The sequence below is a fragment of the Thamnophis sirtalis genome, unplaced genomic scaffold, assembly GCF_051295495.1.
Source record: "Thamnophis sirtalis isolate CommonGarterSnake01/CBP01778 unplaced genomic scaffold, rThaSir2_p1.2 scaffold_6, whole genome shotgun sequence".
Taxonomy (NCBI): Eukaryota; Metazoa; Chordata; class Lepidosauria; order Squamata; family Natricidae; genus Thamnophis; species Thamnophis sirtalis.
This window is the reverse complement of record NW_028261386.1, coordinates 47,863,091-47,880,808: the sequence shown is the minus strand read 5'-3', so window position 1 is coordinate 47,880,808 and position 17,718 is coordinate 47,863,091. Positions and strand designations below refer to the sequence as shown.

At 36.5% G+C, this 17,718-nt stretch overlaps 1 protein-coding gene across 3 annotated transcripts in view; it reads left to right on the top strand.

Annotated features, from left to right (window-relative positions):
• Positions 1-17,718, top strand: part of GPATCH2 (G-patch domain containing 2) — a 92,520-nt gene that overhangs the window by 71,171 nt on the left and 3,631 nt on the right. For all 3 annotated transcript variants that reach the window (XM_087717800.1, XM_087717799.1, XM_087717801.1), the window contains exon 9: positions 6,295-6,377. In XM_087717800.1, the coding sequence (XP_087573926.1) occupies positions 6,295-6,377 (83 nt within the window). The remainder of the gene's footprint in view (positions 1-6,294; positions 6,378-17,718) is intronic.

Below are 17,718 nucleotides of genomic sequence, written 5' to 3'. Positions count from 1 at the left end.
TTTTCTCATCTTGTCATGATCAACACAATTAAAGGCTTTCTTATAGTCAGTAAAGCATTTGTAGATATTCTTTTGATATTCTTAAGCTTTCATAATCCAGTGTAGATTTGCAATATGGTCCCTGGTGCCATGACTCCTTCTGAACCAGCTTGAACATCTGGCAATTCTCTTTCATTGGTCAGTACCAGATGCTGTATGATTTTAAGGAGAATCTTGCTAGTATGAAGGATGAGGGCAAATGTGTGGTAATTGGAGCAATCCTTGGAGTCACCCTTTTTTGAAAATGATATGAACATGGATCATTTCCAATCCTGTGATCATATATTAGTTTCACAAATTTTCTGGCAAAAAGTTGTGATTGTGGGTGGCAAAGGGATGTATCAGCCCCTAGGAGCCTTGTTATTTAACAATTGGCTCATTGTACACACAACTTTTTCTTGAAGGATGCCTGGTTCTATTTCTGTTTCCTTTTCCCTATCATTGTTCTTGTTGCTGTCATGCAGCTCTTATACATGCCTTCTTTATCTCCCTTAAAATCAAGATTAAGTATGAATCATGCTCTCATGCAAATTGGTTTTTTTTTAATGTTTGATGTCTTGCCTGTTAGATATCCTAAACAGTCAAGAAAATTAATTAGTATACATTTTCCATACACTTGTATGTGTAAATGTGCCTTAGGTGGACAATTGTAATGAACACAATGGAGGATGCCTGAACATTAAATCTATGTACAATGTTATCCTACAAAAAAAAAAACTATCTAGAATTAAACGTAATTAAGGCTTCAGTTTCTATTTTAAAATGTTTTTAATCATTTGGGGGGATGAATAAAATATAGCACTTTATCTTTTCAAAGCTGTATCTGATACTAGTATCAAGACTATTATCCAATATCAGAGAAAAGGAGGGGAAAAAACAAAAGGTTCTAGAGCCATCTGCAGGAAGTCATTGATAGTGTGCCAAGGTCTTGTTTCTATTTTCAGAGACGGTCATGATTTTAGTTAGGTGAGACTGGGTAACAAGGTAAGAACAAGTATAGAGTTTGCTTCTTGAAAAAATATACAAGGAAAATAAATTAAGATGCAATTCATTGCAATGCAGTTCTTTTTAAATCAGTTGTTCAGAAATGCTATTGATACATGCAGTTTTTGTACGTGAATAAGAACACTATTATCATTTTTTCTTCAGTGTTTTTCCCTCTGAATTTCACATTCCAGTACAGTCCAGATGCCATATGATTTAAAAAAAGCTTGTGGTTCTTTTTAAAATTAGGATAATATGCTTTTTAAAAAAAATCTGTAATATTGCCTTTTTTCTAATGATTTTTTAAATATTAAATACAGAAAAAACTAGAATATCAGGTATGATTATATAGAATAACAATATCATCACCAACAATTTTTAAGAAAGAAATCATTAGTTTTGATGGAATGTTCCTACCAATAGGAACATTTAGAGTTATAACAAAGAAAGTAGCCTTGTTTATAAAGTAACTTTCTACATTTTTAAATTTAAAATCATAATTTTATATATTCATATCAATTATCAGTTCCAGAAGATGTATGTATTAATATTTGTACTAATAGATTTCTTATTTATTAAAATCATGCAGCTATGGTCTCCTAGTCCCATTCCTTGTGCAAGACAGGGTTCTGAGACCATCCCAGACAAATTAGTGATCAAGCTTTATTTGTAAACCTACAGGAGAACAAAAGCTATAATATTCTGTTTCTAAGATTATTGCATAACCATTATAACATAGAACAGTATTGCTGACTGGGGAATTCTGGGAAATAAAGTCCATACATCTTAAAGTTGCCAAATTTGAAAAATGCTGACGTTGAACATACCAGTTTTCTGGTTGGTGTCCATTATCCTGTTGTGTTACAGTAAGAAAACCAACTAATAAAATTATGTCAAAGTTGGGAGATAGGAAAGTACAGGTTAGGGATCGATTATCATGGACAAATCTATCTGTGTGGTCACAAAGAGTTGAAAACAACTTGATGCCACATAATCATCAATCAAATTAGGGATTTTACAGGCTTCTTTCTGAGGTTTGTAAGAATTTTCCATATGGTGGTTTTTCCGTATGCTAAAGTCATAAATAACTTTTCTAAAATTTTCGTTTTAAATAAAACTCATTACTTCGAAAGTGCTGTTTAAATTGGCATATATGGAAGTTACTCTTTTAATAATACAACTTCAGAGCCATAATATCCTAGGGAAACAAAGTGGAATGGGTCAAAGTGACCTGTTTGTAATAGATTCAGTCCTCATTGATCAATTATAGCAATGTTCATAGTCATTAAACAATGTAGGGTTAGTAACGTTTCAAGGTCATGTATAGGAGATTCTAAAAATTAAAACAGCAGCCATATTAGAATTATTTGGGAAAGTTACAAGATATATTTGCTGTGCAATATAATAAAGTATGAAATTAAATTAAATTATAAAGGAGATAGATATTCAAAAGGGAAGAAAGCAATTGTGCTGGTATAAATAGCATATACATAGATAAATCATCTTTTTTTATTTAAAAAAATAGCTGCTAATACATTTTGGGACTCATAAATTTTTCCTCATGACTTATAATTTTATCCTTTATTACATCTTCTCTTGTAATTTGTCACTTAAGAAGAGCAAACTTTTTATATACATTTAATATAAATAATTGAATATTTAAATATGAATATTTGTTCTCAATCCTCTGCTGTTTTGCTTAATGTCAGAAGATATGAGAATAAGCAGTACATGTTTGGTCTGCTCATGTAAATTCACACTAGTCTGGCTTTTCCAGCCAGTTTTTCCCCTTTGCCACAATTCTGTTGCCACTGTGATACTTGCAGGCCTGCTTCACAGTTGTACAGCTGATGCCCTGTCGAGGCTTATATCCTTCTTAGTGACAATGAGTGTTCTTGCCAAATGCCAGGGACCATAGTCGCATCTGTTTGTCTTCTAAGCTTGTCTGAGGCTGTTCAGAACACTCTTTATCCAGGGGGCAGCTTTAACTAGGCTTAATACTCTGGAAAGCCCTGTTTGTAAATGTGTACAAAGAGGCGACAAGTTTCTGTTGTCTTTCCTTTAGAATTATTCCCTTTGACACAACTTGCTCGAGTCCCTGTCACCAGCATGTCAACAACCAGGTTTTCAGGCAAGGTGGTCTTAACAAGTTCTCTACCCCTGCCATCTAGTATCCTGAGCTCCCTGCCAGAATACTGTTTATAAATGATAGCTTGCAGCTATCTATGGATAAATAGAGAGGAATCAAGGGAATTAGCTCTTTTTAATCTTCAAGGCTACAGTTTCATGCTAAGAAACATATAAGCTAGGCTGTTGAGTGACATTTTGTTTTCCCAGGTCCCACTGAAGGCATTTAAAATGTATAATTAGGAAAGGCATTAATATTTTGGGTAAATATTCATTTAGTTTTATCATAGACTTTTGATTTTTTGCTTTTGATTTTTTTTTTCAAAAAGTAAATGTATGCCAAGAAGGCTTTGAGAGAAGCTTATAATAAGATAACTAAGAAAAGTAACATCATTAAAATAATATAAATTTATTATTTAAAGAAGTTGCTGTTATGATTACAGCTTTGGCCCCTATTTAATTTCCTACTCACAGGTATTTGCTTCTCTTCAAGAGGAACTGGGATTTACTTTAAATGATGATTGTAGCATCTAACCTCTATTAACAGTTTGATATTTTTGGTAGCACTCATAGTGTTTTCTTTAAAAAGAAAACCATAAAACGTTTTCTTTAAAAATACCATAAAACATCTTAAAGACAACTTCAGAAGCACCATTTACACTGAAAACTAGATGGACAAGTGGACTCACTCATTCTGCTTTTGGCTGTAAGAGAGAATTTCCCAGGTATTCATAGAGTTCACCATAGAAATGGATTACTGTTTCTATAATAGATTTGCAACTTGAGGAAAACATTGTGTGTACATAATCACCTCCTTCAAATTGCTTTTTAGATTCACTTTTCTCCATGACATATATCAAAATGCAGAATAGCTGTTAAGAGGGCCTGGGATATTTTAGTAATAATTATTATTCTATTTTCCATTTCTTATTGTGTTTAATTGTTTTCAGCTGCTGGAAATGCCTTGTTCTCAAAACAACAGCAAATTTTAAAAAAGAAAGAAACACACTATCAATATTCGTACCTTGGTTAGTGATCAAATTGCTGTGCTTTGCAGAGACAAATGATTCATTTATTCTGAAGAAACAGAGCTGCCTTTCACACATCCATTGATTTTAAATTAAAAAGCAACTGCAATGTTTTGCACAAAGAGTGACAACTATAACAGTAGTCCTTACTTAATGTTGTTTGGTGCAACTTCATTGTATTTGCCAAGCAAAAAACAGGGAGGGGGATCTAAATTCCATAATCTAACTGATCAATAATCTAGATATCTCAATGCAGTGTAACAGATAATCAATATGAGCAGAATTACTTAAGCAGAGCTAGCTATTATTCCTGCTACTAAGGTCTTCAGGTTCAATTGGCTGACTTTATTAATTTTTATCTTTCATCCTATTTGAATTCTGGTTTCCCTCTTTCTCATACTCTTTTCATACTCTTTTCATTATAGCTCTAGCCTGAGCTATATTGAGAAATTCACTGCTTTTGATGCTAAATAATTTTAGGAACTGGTTTCAGCAAAGAAGGAAAACTTAAGTTATATGAAATTCACATAATTTTCAGTTATATCTGCTTGTAATCTTTCCATTCTTTGAAGACATAAATTTAATATTCTATGAAATCTAATTGGTTAGAACATTTACATCCTCTAAAACCAAAGACTGTGATTGGTGCAACTAATATTGTATGGGACAGTGGACAAATTGTATATTTCCTAAGAGAACACACCCAATTAAGTCAGTCTGTTGTTGTTCCAAGTGTGTATGATCTGTTTTTGAACCAAAAGATACTCATAGTCCCTCTTTTACAGAACCTTTCAATTTCTTACATCAGATATTACCCCCAAACAATGTGAAGAGCTCATTGTTTAGACACAATGTCAATAGCTGACGTGGAAGCTTTCACTTAGGCATGAATTCTATATATAATGTAGGATATTGAATTATTTGTTTTTGGTTTGATGTGTTTCATTTTTGTTTCTGTTAAACACATTAAATTTATTGGTTACATTACTCTCTAATTTCTGATGGTCTCATGAATATCTTTACTAAATTATTAAACTTTTGAAGAATTGTGAATTGAACTTTAGAAGCAGACAGAGTTGAAGCAACTAGTTTTCATGGTTAATCAGAATCCTCACAATCAGTAGTCTAATGTGTCAGGATTATCTTTATAATGAATATTTGTCTAGCATAAGTCCCCATGGTAACAATGGGGATAATGGAATCCAAGTAAGGGATGTGAGTCACAGGTAAGGCATTTAAAACTTGACATAAAGCAGTGAATACTATGAAGACTAGATTCAGAAACATTTCCACACATATGCACACATGTACACACATTATATAAAAAGGCTGGCACACCAAGCAAAAACAGTTCAGAAACCATTCCCATCTAATAGAGCCACCCAAAGCATAATTAATATAAAAGTGGTGGTTTTTTTAAAGAATCTGATAAATTATGATTAGTTTAGTTAGTTTTAACCATTCAGTCATTTCTAACTCTTGACAATTTTATAGGCAAGTGTTTTCCATGCTACCCTGTCAAGCATAGCTTCTTTCAGTTGTTGGATGTTTATCTTATTATCAGCTTTGATGGTGTAAAGCCAGCAAGTTCTTTGTTTGTCCCTTCTTCTTGATCCACTAATCATTCCTAGCATTATCAACTTCTCCAATGAATTTGCCCATAAGACATGGGCAAAGCAAATCAGATGTAGTCTTGTAATTTTGGTTTTAAGTGAAGTGGTTTTATATGATTCAACACCTCACTGTTGGTTATTCTGGATATCCATGGTATGTGCAATAATTTAAATCCACATCACAGTTCAAAGGCATTGATTCTTTTTTGATCAGCCAAGATTAGTGTCCAACTTTCACACCCATACATCATTACCTGAATGCAGGACAAGAAGCAATGGATGGAAACTAATCAAGGGGAGAAGCAACTTAGAACTAAGGAGAAATTTCCTGACAGTTAAAACAATTAATCAGTGGGGCAACTTGCCTCCAGAAGTTGTGGATGAGCCAACACTGGAAGTTTTAAAGAAGAAATTGGATACTATATCATGAATTTTATTATATTGATTTCCCCATATAACAATTTACTTACCTTTTTGCCTACATATCTCTGATTTCATTGCAGACAAACAAGCGTCCATTTAGGATCCTTATGTATGGGTGATATCAAACGAAGAAGAAAAGCAGCACCATTGCCAGGACCTACTGGTAAGCAGATTCAGCATAATTAAATATGTTATTCAGATAGATAGATAGATAGATAGATAGATAGATAGATAGATAGATAGATAGATAGATAGATAGATAGATAGATAGATACTGACTGAATGACTGACTGAATGACTGACTGACTGACTGACTGACTGACTGACTGAAATATTTTAAAGCATTTTTAAGAGCTGGCAAAAGGTTTCTGAGGCTGCAGTTCCTTTAAACCCTAGAGGGAATTAGTAATTACTGGGAAATTAATTCCATTGACCTTAGTGGGGTTTGGTTCTGAGTAATGTGCATGTGATTGCAGATTAAGTGTAAAAAAAGATGTAAAGCAACTTGTTGGGGAAAACAGTATAAGTAGCTTAGTTATTGACCCTGATCTATTCTTTTCAATGATTTCTTCATGTAGAAAATGTGTTCCTCATTGGAAGTACTAATTCTGCTTAGGACCATGAAAATAAGAGAAGATTAAATTTTCTCCTCTTTCCATCACATTTCTATGCTAGCTACTCTCCTTATAACTAATGTTAACTAAATACATAGTAGCAAATAAAATTTAAAAATTTCTCTTGCCTGAATTTAGAAGTAGTTGGTGGGTAGCTAGAAGGACAAAACTTAAGAGCTTCATTGTCTGTCCAGGCAATTTTTTAAAAAGTATGCGTTATTCTTGGTTCATCTATCCAAAATGGAATGAAAAGATTACCAGGGTTCATAAAACTGACTGAACACTACCCTTTCTTGCTTATCTGCTAGAAGAAGACAAACACTTCAGAATATTACAAGGAGTAATAGAACCCTAAGAGTGTGCTGGTCAACAATATTGATTGATTGATTGATTGATTGATTGATTGATTGATTGATTGATTGATTGATTGATTGAATTAATAGAGCAACCCATCTCACTTCTATGTTACTCTAGAGCAGGGCTGTCAAATTTCCGGCCCAATGGGCCGGATACGTCACATACTGGCCATGCCCACACCCAGTTTAGTGAAGGGGGGGGATGGGCAATTCTTGCATGGAATGGGCTACATATCACAAGAGAATAAGAAATGTGTTTGGCTAGAACCCTATCAAGGGCTTTAATTTGAAGAAGGGAGGGAGACAGATGCATGGGTCCAGATAAAGAAGTGCTGGACATTAGAGATATGGCTATACAAGATCACACAGGAGGAACAAGACAGGAAAGGGTGTTTGAAAGCCCCTACTACAATCCACATGGTAGAAAGGAGATCTATAGTTAGTGTCATCTCTAGCTCCTGTTTATCAGTGGAGAGAATAAAGGTAACAAAACAAGAACTAGTGTGTGATAGGGAAGAAATAATGGGGAATAGGACAGTTCTGCTTAAGTTATTTGCAAATATATTTTCTCAGACTGAGAAAAAGGAGCTAGAAAAGTTTACATCTGGTAAAATACAGAAAAAATACCTTGCTACCTTACAAACATTCAATTTTTCAATAGCCAGAAAAATTGCATTCCAGAGTTTTTAAGGAACTAGTGGAAGTGCTTTTTGAAAACTGCCAAAAAACTAGTCAGAAAAAAGAAGCCAATGTAGTATTCAAATAATCGAAAAGTGGAAGAGGAAGACTCAGTTTAACATCTATACTTGCAATATAGTAGCACAAATTGCCCAAGTACATATCTGCAAGCATATAGAAAACAATTAACAAGAAACAGCATGCATTATTAAGAAAGAATCGTGTCAGCTTAACCTCTTTTCTTTTCTTTTCTTTTATTACAGAGTGCTTAGTTTGGTGGACCAGGCAACAGCTATGGCTATAGGGTTTGGGGAGGTTAATCAGTAAAACCATGGTTTATTATTGCATTCTTGTGGTTAGCATGGGTAAACTGAGCTAGGCTGGTCTCATATATTTTCAACTTGTTGAATAATAGCATCCAAAGGGTGTTTTTAAGTGGCTTAGAAATGTTTTTCAAAGGAAGACTTCCCTTGAGGTTTTACCTCAACATTACCGTATTTTTCAGAGTATAAGATGCACCTTTTTCCCTCAAAAAAGAGGGTGAAAATCTGGGTGCGTCTTATACACTGAATACAGCATTTTTGGCCTACTGAAACCACACCCCCTTTGCAAAAATGGACGTGCAGAAGGTTATAGTCCAAAAAATATGGTATTACCATTTTTGTAAGTGACCTAGACCCATGATGGCGAACCTATGGCATGTGTGCCACAGGTGACACATACAGCTCTTAATGTGGACATGCAAGCTGTTGCCCCAGCTAAGCTGCACTGCACATGCGTGCCTGCCTCCCACTGGTTAGCTTATTTCCAGGTCTTTGCCACGCACGCACAGAGGTGAGGTGTATGCGGGAGACGAGTGCACCTACGCGGGGGAGAGGGTGTCCACATGCAGCCTGTTTTTGGTTCCAGGAGGCTGCAGGGAGGCCTACTAGTCCCAAAATGGGGCGTGGTGGGTGTGTGATGTTCCTCCTGTTTTTGCTCCCAGGAGGCTACAGGGAGCCTACTAGGCCAAAATGGGGCATGAGGGTCGCACACGCATACACGGGGGTCACGCTTGATTGTGCACAGGGCAAGGCACGCATGGGATGGTGCACGCGCAACATGTTATGGGTCGGGGGGCACACACACACGCTTTCGGCACACGACAAAAAGGTTAGCCATCACTGACCTAGACAGATGTTGCCATAGAAAACAAAATCACTATTCAAAATAATCACAGCCTTGCGCATTGGGCCAATTCCAACAGGATGATTTAAGTCCTGCTTCTGGTAGAAAGGGTTTTCAGATGTGATATTTTGGGGTTTTTTTCTTTTTCATAAATTTACAGACATTTCAAAAATTCTGTTTTCACTGTCATAATGGGGTACTGAGTGTAAATTAATGAGGAAAAAATGAATTTCAACAATTGTAGAATCAGGATGCAATATAACAAAATTGACGAAAGTGAAGGAGATTTGAATACTTTCTGAATGCACTGTATTTATTTAATATATAAATACTCCTTGAAAATCATTTCTGTAGTTAGCTATCTGTACTTGAAAGTTGAGAATCACAACAATTTCTTCTGTTGATATTGAATTGTTTCCTGGGGTTATCTAACTTTTTTCATTCCCTTAGAATGGCTTTGTATTTTCACAGCATTTCAGCCATCACTGAGATAGCACCAGACCAAGAACAATCTAAAAATATTGCTAAAGTACCTTGGAAGTAGTAACATAGAAACAGAAAATTGCTAGGTCAGGCCTCTAAGACTACGACCATATGTGTAGTAAGAAGCAAAAATGCTTAATAGCTGAGGAGAGTATAATATAATTATTTCTACAAGGTGATTTTAACTTTGCAACTTGCAGGTGACAGAAGGAAGTCATTTTATGAAAATGTTTGGAATACTTCTATTTTATCACTTGAAAACGTTTTCAAGTGATGGAATAAAAATAAAGAAAAACATTCCTCAGTAACTGTAGAGGAAATATTTGTGGCAGAAAGTAATATAATACTTAATGGATAGTTGTAGTTGTGGGATGATGCCCCTGCTTTCCTGGGAGCAAAAACAGGAGGAACACCACACACCCACCACAGTTTAAGTCTCCAGCATATTCCTCTTAAAAACCTGAAAGAATGTTACTGCCAGTTCATGACATCCATTCTAGGCCAGGTGGATTGGAGTAATGCAGTTCCCTGTTTTCTTGAGTGCCTAAACTATGATCCCTCTGGATCAAATTGTGTTTAAATCGTGTTCGTTAAATGGCCTCAAACTATTCTATTTCAGTTTTGTCTCCATTTCCTCAATAATAGGGTAAACTAGCACTCCTTCAAGTACCTGGGAATCTTAACAATGTAAAGTAGAATACCTAAATGTGCCAGTGAAAGGTACATTTCAGGTAGGTGGTGACAGAAATAGTTGGCTCTTCCATCTCAAAGAGGTCTAAACATCCTTTAGAAATCACATTGAGGAAGAGAAAAAAATCTAGAGGAGAGGAAAATCAAGAGTTGCTATCTTTGGTATTGAGGTCCAAGAATGTAATGATATTTTTATAATGGATGAGTTATTTGCTGCTTGTTGAGAAACTTTGCAGTAAAATGGCAGAAATCATAGGCTAATGATATTTCTAGAAAATGTGACCATATGACTTAATGCTAATTAACAATATATACTCTCATCTATATGCACATTTCCTAATAATTGAAGACTTTTTGTCAATACTGAGTTTATTAAAAAGTGGATTGTGCACTTGCATAGAGTTTGCTTTTATTCTTGCTTGGTATATTTCAAACATAATATGGGCGAATATTTTTCCTTCATTTCTTTCCTCTCTGCCCTCTACAAAAAGCTCAAATCTGTTAAAGAACCTGTAACCTGCCAGATCACATGTGGAACATACAAATTTGACTTCTACCTATTAGCATATGCTCTGGGCAACAGGAATGGTTGCCCTTTCAAGATAATATCTACATTTTTGAAATTCTTTCCTTACTACCAGTTTTGCATAGTTCTACACAGAACAAATAAGTAGTTGCTAAATAGCCTGTGACCCATTGGGTCATTCTTCTTTCCTCATACATTATAAATGTGTATTATTTCCTCTATCCTCACAACCCTTAGGAGAGCCCAGGTGAAGTCACTGTTCTTCCTGTCCTCTGTTGACCCACAGAACTCCCACTTTGCTGGTAAGAGGGGAAAGCAAGGGAGCTGTGAACTATGAGGAAAACTTCACCCCACTCTCCATTCTGACATGCCCCCAAGGGCCCTCTTCCTCCAGGGAGGAAGAGAGTCCATTCATCAACTGTCAGTGCTCCCATCAACAGGCATGTTTTGTCTTTCCTCTTTCCACATATAATATAGGCCTAAACATTTCCACTCCCCTTTTAATCCTCAAGAGAGATGCAGTGAAGACTCTTTCTCACCTGATCCACAGCTTGCTACTTTGCTAGTGGGAGAAGCAACAATTGGAGTCACTGACCATAAGGAAACACCTGCTTCCCTTTGTTATTTCCCCAAGGGCCCCCTCGACTATTGGTGCTCCCAGTCAACTCTATCTTGCCCATAAGCCTCCAAAACACTCTCTTTCACCACCATTAAGAGAACTCAGATTTCAGGCTTGGTTCTAAAGCAGCTAATGGCCACTTGCCCATTGAGTCTTGCTCATTGAACGCCCTTGAGCCATCTGATTGAGTGCAGGGTCGGAGGAGAAAAAGGGTTTCAGTAAAGTTATACTCTTGGAGAAAAAATGCCCAAGAGTGTCTTTTGCCGTTTAATGCAGTGGGACAGTTGACAGAGGAGAGAGATACACCACTCCTATTTTCCCTTGCGCCACGCAATCTACGGGTTTCTAATAAATAGTTGGAAGCTGTGGTGACACTGAAGCAGCCACTACTTTGCTATATTTCATTTCATTCCCATAGGAGACATGGATTTAAGCATTCTGTGAGTTAGCCTATTTGAGTTACCTTGATTCAATTAATCGTTGCACTTTACAGTCCAATTTTCCAATTGAAGGCTACAAATAAATAAACAGACAGAAGTGTTTCAGTAGTATGTAGATTATTTTATCAAATTTATTTGTTGCCCATCTCATGCCACCCAAGGCAACTCTAAGCAGCTAAAATTATAAATTACATATGTTGAAATGTTATTATAGAGATATTATATGGTAACCCTAATCCCAATCAATTGTGCCTCCTTCAGCAAAAGAAAATTAGGTATTTGTAACTGGAAGAAGACATACTTCATATTGGTGGATACATTTGATTTAATTCTTCTGTCTCATTTATTTGTTTATCAAATTTATTACATAAATATTTGAAATTGTAAGATCTATCTCTTACTGCCAGACTTATGAACTTAGCAAACCTATGAAGACAAGGTTTCAGTTGGCACTTTCTTAAATGTCAGTTGATGACAAATGGTTTTCCCTGCCTTTGTATGCAGTGGGTTGAATGGCCTTAGTAATGCACGTTCAGAAGATAGATAGCATGATGGAGCTAACACAGAATGAGGATGGAGCTGATGGAATGAGGTTTTCTCTAGATTCTGAATTTTTGTTCGGCATTGGTGTGACTGTACTTTCAGATATGTGACAGGGCTATAGACTACTGTAGCTAGAAATGTTATTGGTTAAACATTTATTAATTGTGACAAGAACACCCAATTTATTTCAGAGCTCTAGCTTATTTACTGCTCTTTCACCTTTGTATTTTGTATTGAAAAAGTAAAATGAATATTGATAGAGTTCGCTATTGATTTCTAAATTTATAGCCTCTTCTCAGCCTTGAGACAAAGTCACATACCAATAGCGTTGTGTGCATTAGTAACAAAGGATGTAGATTTTATCATACAGCAAAGAAAACTGTTGAAGCAAGAAATTTTTATCAGAGAAGAGCATTTTGCAGTTTAAAAATGTCATCTGTAAAGGTGAACTAAAACAACAAAGAAAATAAGGTGAATTCAGTTAGAAGATTCCAGTCAATAACTGGAATAGAAAGTTCTGTTATATTTTCCTTGGAATAGGAAATATTTGGCTAAGATAAAGTCTAAATAAAGCTTCTGTTTAAAAATTGAGCAACAAAGCAGTGAAACAAAATGTAATTTTCTTCACACATTGTCCATAGATTACTATGTTGTTGTTTTTTTAAAAAAAACCTATATGGTTATAACCTAATGCTTTTGTGTTCTTAGAGCAGCCCTAAGTCATTTAGCAATAAATACTAAAGGAATATATTAGTAGTAAATTACCTGTTATAGAAGTATATTCTGAACATCTTTGGTGACTTACTAACCTTCAAAGGAGACTTTAACAGACTTTATTTAAAAAGTAGGGCTTGATTTGGAAGTTATGTATTGGTTTTGATATAAGCATGATACAGATTCATCAGATGTGACTAAGAACTGTGTGAAATCTGTCTATCTTCCTGATCAATAGCATTCCTAAAGACTGTTGTCCCCATATCCTAAATTGATTTTTCCCTGAATTCGGGGCTTGGTTTTCCTCTGTCTATCGCTAGCAGCCATCCAAAGAGCCCACAACCATATATACAGAAACTTCATTTCTATTCATAAGGAGCAAAGGGCAAATAAATACAAATATCAGTGGATATATTAAGTCCTCAATTAATTAGTCCATAATACATTTGTTGTTGGCATTTAGGTCATATTTTATCAGGACCCTTAGTCCACTTGTAACTTTCTAAAATCCGTTTTAATCACTGTTTTGCTTTATTAAAAATGTTTGACGTTATTAAATTTATAATTAAAACTTTTTTCCCTAAAAATTGAAGGAATCTCAATCAGTGGCGTTGATCCAAAGTTTCTAATAGCCAAAAAGCAGTTAACAGGCAATTTTGAAAAGTGATTAAGAAAAGTAGTATTCAAACCTAATGTCATTTCAGAGGCACCGAGCATCGTTTGAACAAGTGTCCCAGCGCTCTAAACCCACCAGACAAACAACAGAATCATGTTGTCTCCTTGCAAGGAACAACTGCCTGGAGCACTTCTTGGCTATCTCAAATTCTCTCCTTATGCAGAGAGGAATTGTCAAAGAGCCTGTCTACTCACTGGCTCTTCATTCTGCTCATTCATTCTCTCTTCTGTCAGCACTGCTGTTCAGAGCCATCTTGTCCACCATTTCTTCCATTGGAAGTCTCATGTTCAAATTTTAAAAGTAGCTGCTTGCTTTGAGGTATGGGTTATTAGATTTCTGTCTAATTTGCCTTTGCTTCGCGCACTTGTACATATTCTAGAAGACAAACAATTTGCATGGGAAAAAACATACATAGTGTAGAAGTCTTCCTATATATATATATAAAACAGTCCTTAGAAGAGTAAAACAGATAGACTTTAGATTTTTTTTCCCAGCTAAAATTCAAATGCTAGTAGTGGCCAGCAGTGGCACAAAGTTATTAAGCAATATTTGTCCAAAAATTGATACTTTATTTTTTCCCCTCTGAATTGCTAAATTATATGAAAGTTGATTTTATCAATTGAAGAACAAAGATGTGTTTTGATTTGACAGTTCTCAATTATGATACGCAATGTAACATTCTGCTCCTTGTTTCTCAAAAATTTAAAACACAGTTATAAATATTTTCATTGTCTTTAACAAGCAGAATTTAATATTTGTACTACCAAAACAATATAACTCATTTTATTGTCAACTCAAGTGTCCATCTTTTATTTAACCAGTATGTAAAACCTTTTCTCATTTGGCCTTTGTATTATGAAGACTAGGTGTAAATATTAATTCAGTTGTATAGTATTAGTATCCCTTATGACTGAGATTGAATTTTGTACATTTTTGGGAATCGTAAACTATAGCCCTGCAGGTAGTAGGACATGTGAAAATATGTTTTCTTCATCAAGGTGAATGAGGTTTTTCAAAGGATTGCCTAGAACTATTTTTACTTGGATATATGTCCTTGACTTACAACAGTTCATTTAATGACCATTCAAAGTTACAACAGCACTCAAAAAAGTGACCCCTTTTCACACTTGCAACTGTTGCAGCATCCTCATGGTCTTGTGTTTAAAATTCAGATGCTTGACAGCTGATTCATATTTATGACACTTGCAGTGTCCTGGGATCACGTGAGTCCCCCTTTTGCGACCTTCTGACAAGCAAAGTCAATGGGGAAGCCAGTTTCACTTAACAACCCTGTTAGTAACAACTACAGTGATTCACTTAACAACTGTGGCAAGAAAGGTTGTAAATGAGGCAAAACTCACTTAACAAATGTCTCACTTAACAATGAAATGTTGGCCTCAATTATGGTCATAAGTCAATGAACCTGTACTTGGTTCATAAAGAGAAAAGGAAAATGCTTTACCTGGTCATTTGTTTCTGCCTTCTGTCCGAGCATCCCAAAATATGTTATTGATGAGATTTAATGATGGAAAAAAGGAATCTGGACATGAGTGAAATACTCTACATGCAAAAAGAACATCTTGATACAAAAAGAACTTTTTAAGAAACTAGATATTATGATTCCTCAGTACTCATAGCAATTGATATGAATTCAGGCTACCCATCTCAAAAGAAGTGGATTAATAAATTATACTGTATATATGGAAACAAAGTGGCCTTCTGTGTGAGGGAGAATCTGTTCCTGCCAATGTATTGGTATAGCTCCATGAAAAGGAATTTAAGTCTCTACTAGTTACCCAGAAAACGTGTAATAGTTTTGTTTAATAGTGAAGAGTTGGTTTAAAAATTCACATGCAGCTTGATAGTTAAAAGAGATCTACCCTTCGGTAAAAGATTACTCTTTTTTTTAAGCTTGCTTTAAGGGATCCCTTGGGGAAAAATAGCAGAGAATGATAGTGCATGCTTTGAGAGTACAGCTAGATACACAGCTTCCCTGTATTAAAAATCAAAGCCTAGCATTTTAAACATTTGTATTTTGCAGGTTGCTTTGACAATCACAAACAGAGAACCGATAGTAATACTCTGAATCTTAAATGTCTTCAGAGAATAGAGGAAAGGGTATACTAGGTTATAAGTGAAGCAGCATGTATCTCCCTGTTTCCCATTGGTTGTTTATGCAACATCAATACAACACTTTAGAAGCCAAATTACTAAACAAGCTGCCAATTAGGCTTGCAGTCAGCTGGATAGATTAGTAGCTAAGAGAAGCAGTTACAAGATTTTCATCTCTTGAGCCAATTACTCAAGTGAATTACCATCCACAGAGCTCCTTGGGAATTTAAGACAGAAAGACTTTTTCAGCTATGATAGGCATAAATGAGACCCAGGATAAAGTTAGAGTTGTCAGATCATGTAGATTGGCCAACGAGGCAAAAGAAATTCCACCTACGAGAAGACGTACAGTATTTAGGATTTAGAAATGCTGGAAAAGAAAATAATAAGTGTGCAAATTTGGTTAAATTTATGTATATTAAAGTTATAAGGGGAGGCAATCTGAACCAACATTGATCCAGCATAGTATAGAATTCTGCTATGGTAAAATGTTTAATTTATGTTCTTTTACATGTATTTATCATTAAAAGTTTTAAATAAGTAAGATCAGACAATACAGAAAAAGAAAGAGAAACTATTTACTACTACAACTTTCATAATGACCTTTAACTGGGTGAAACAGTGCATTTTAGGGCAACTATTCTGAACTAAAGTATCTCAAATGGGCTAATTTACAGAATATATCCAAAAAGCAGGACCGGGGGATTAAAATCTGGAAAAGTTGTGGCTGCTTCAGTGCTGCTGGCTGCTGCTGCACTGTTGCTGTGGCCATGGGAGGTTCATTGTCAATGTTCCATGGCAGTTTCCCAGCCAATCTCACAATCCCTGATTCCCCCATCCAGCAGCATCCACTTCCCCGCCTCCTGAAAAGGAAGGAAAGGGAAAGAGGAACAGTCGTGTACCCATCATGGCCCAAGCCACCCACTGCATACTTCCTCAACCTGTGTGCCAACTTCCCCAACTCATGTTGCTCTCCCTTCTTGCCTTCCCCAACCCATACAGTACTTCTTGCACACACCCATACATACACCCTTCCTGACCTGCACCTGTGTGCCTTCCTTGACCCATACAATACCTCTTCAGAACACACACCCAAACCCTTCCCAACCTATATCCCCAACCGGCTCGTACACATCGCTGTGACCCCTGTTCATGTCCCTGTCCTGCACCTTTTCCTGCACACCCTATTTGATCCATGAGGGAGCTCTTACACAACCCCATGACTCTCAGTCACCCTTCTTTACCTGCAGCCCCACTGTAGCTCCTGACCCATACAGCATCTCACACACACTGGAACTTTTCCTGACCTGCACCACCCATCTGCACTGCATCTCTGGTGCAGTGCCCACTCATACGCCTTGCAACCCATACTACATCTTTCATGCACCCCACATGCCATTCCTGACTCTACAACTTGCTCCCTCCCCCTTAGCAGCAGCCACTTACCTGTTTGAATGTTGTTTGAATGTTTATTTAATTTGTATGCCGCCCCACTCCCGAGGGACTCGGGGTGGCTAACAATCAAAAGGGGGGAAGGGGATACAAATAGGACAAAAGACAAACAGAGTAAAAACAACAGCAGTCACAACATTTCAAGTGGGGCTGGAAATTCATCAGCCCCAGGCCTGCCGGAACAACCAGGTCTTCGTGGCTTTGCGGAAAGCCTGGAGGGTGGTGAGGGTCCGGATCTCCACGGGGAGATCGTTCCAGAGGGCCGGAGCAGCCACAGAGAAGGCCCTCCTCCGGGGATTTGCCAGTCGGCACTGGCTGGCGGATGGAATTCGGAGGAGGCCTAATCTGTGGGATCTAATCGGTCGTAGGGAGGTAACCGCCTGCTGACTTTGGATTTGCAGTTTTCTCCTGGCTTCCCCACTGACTTTCTCCCT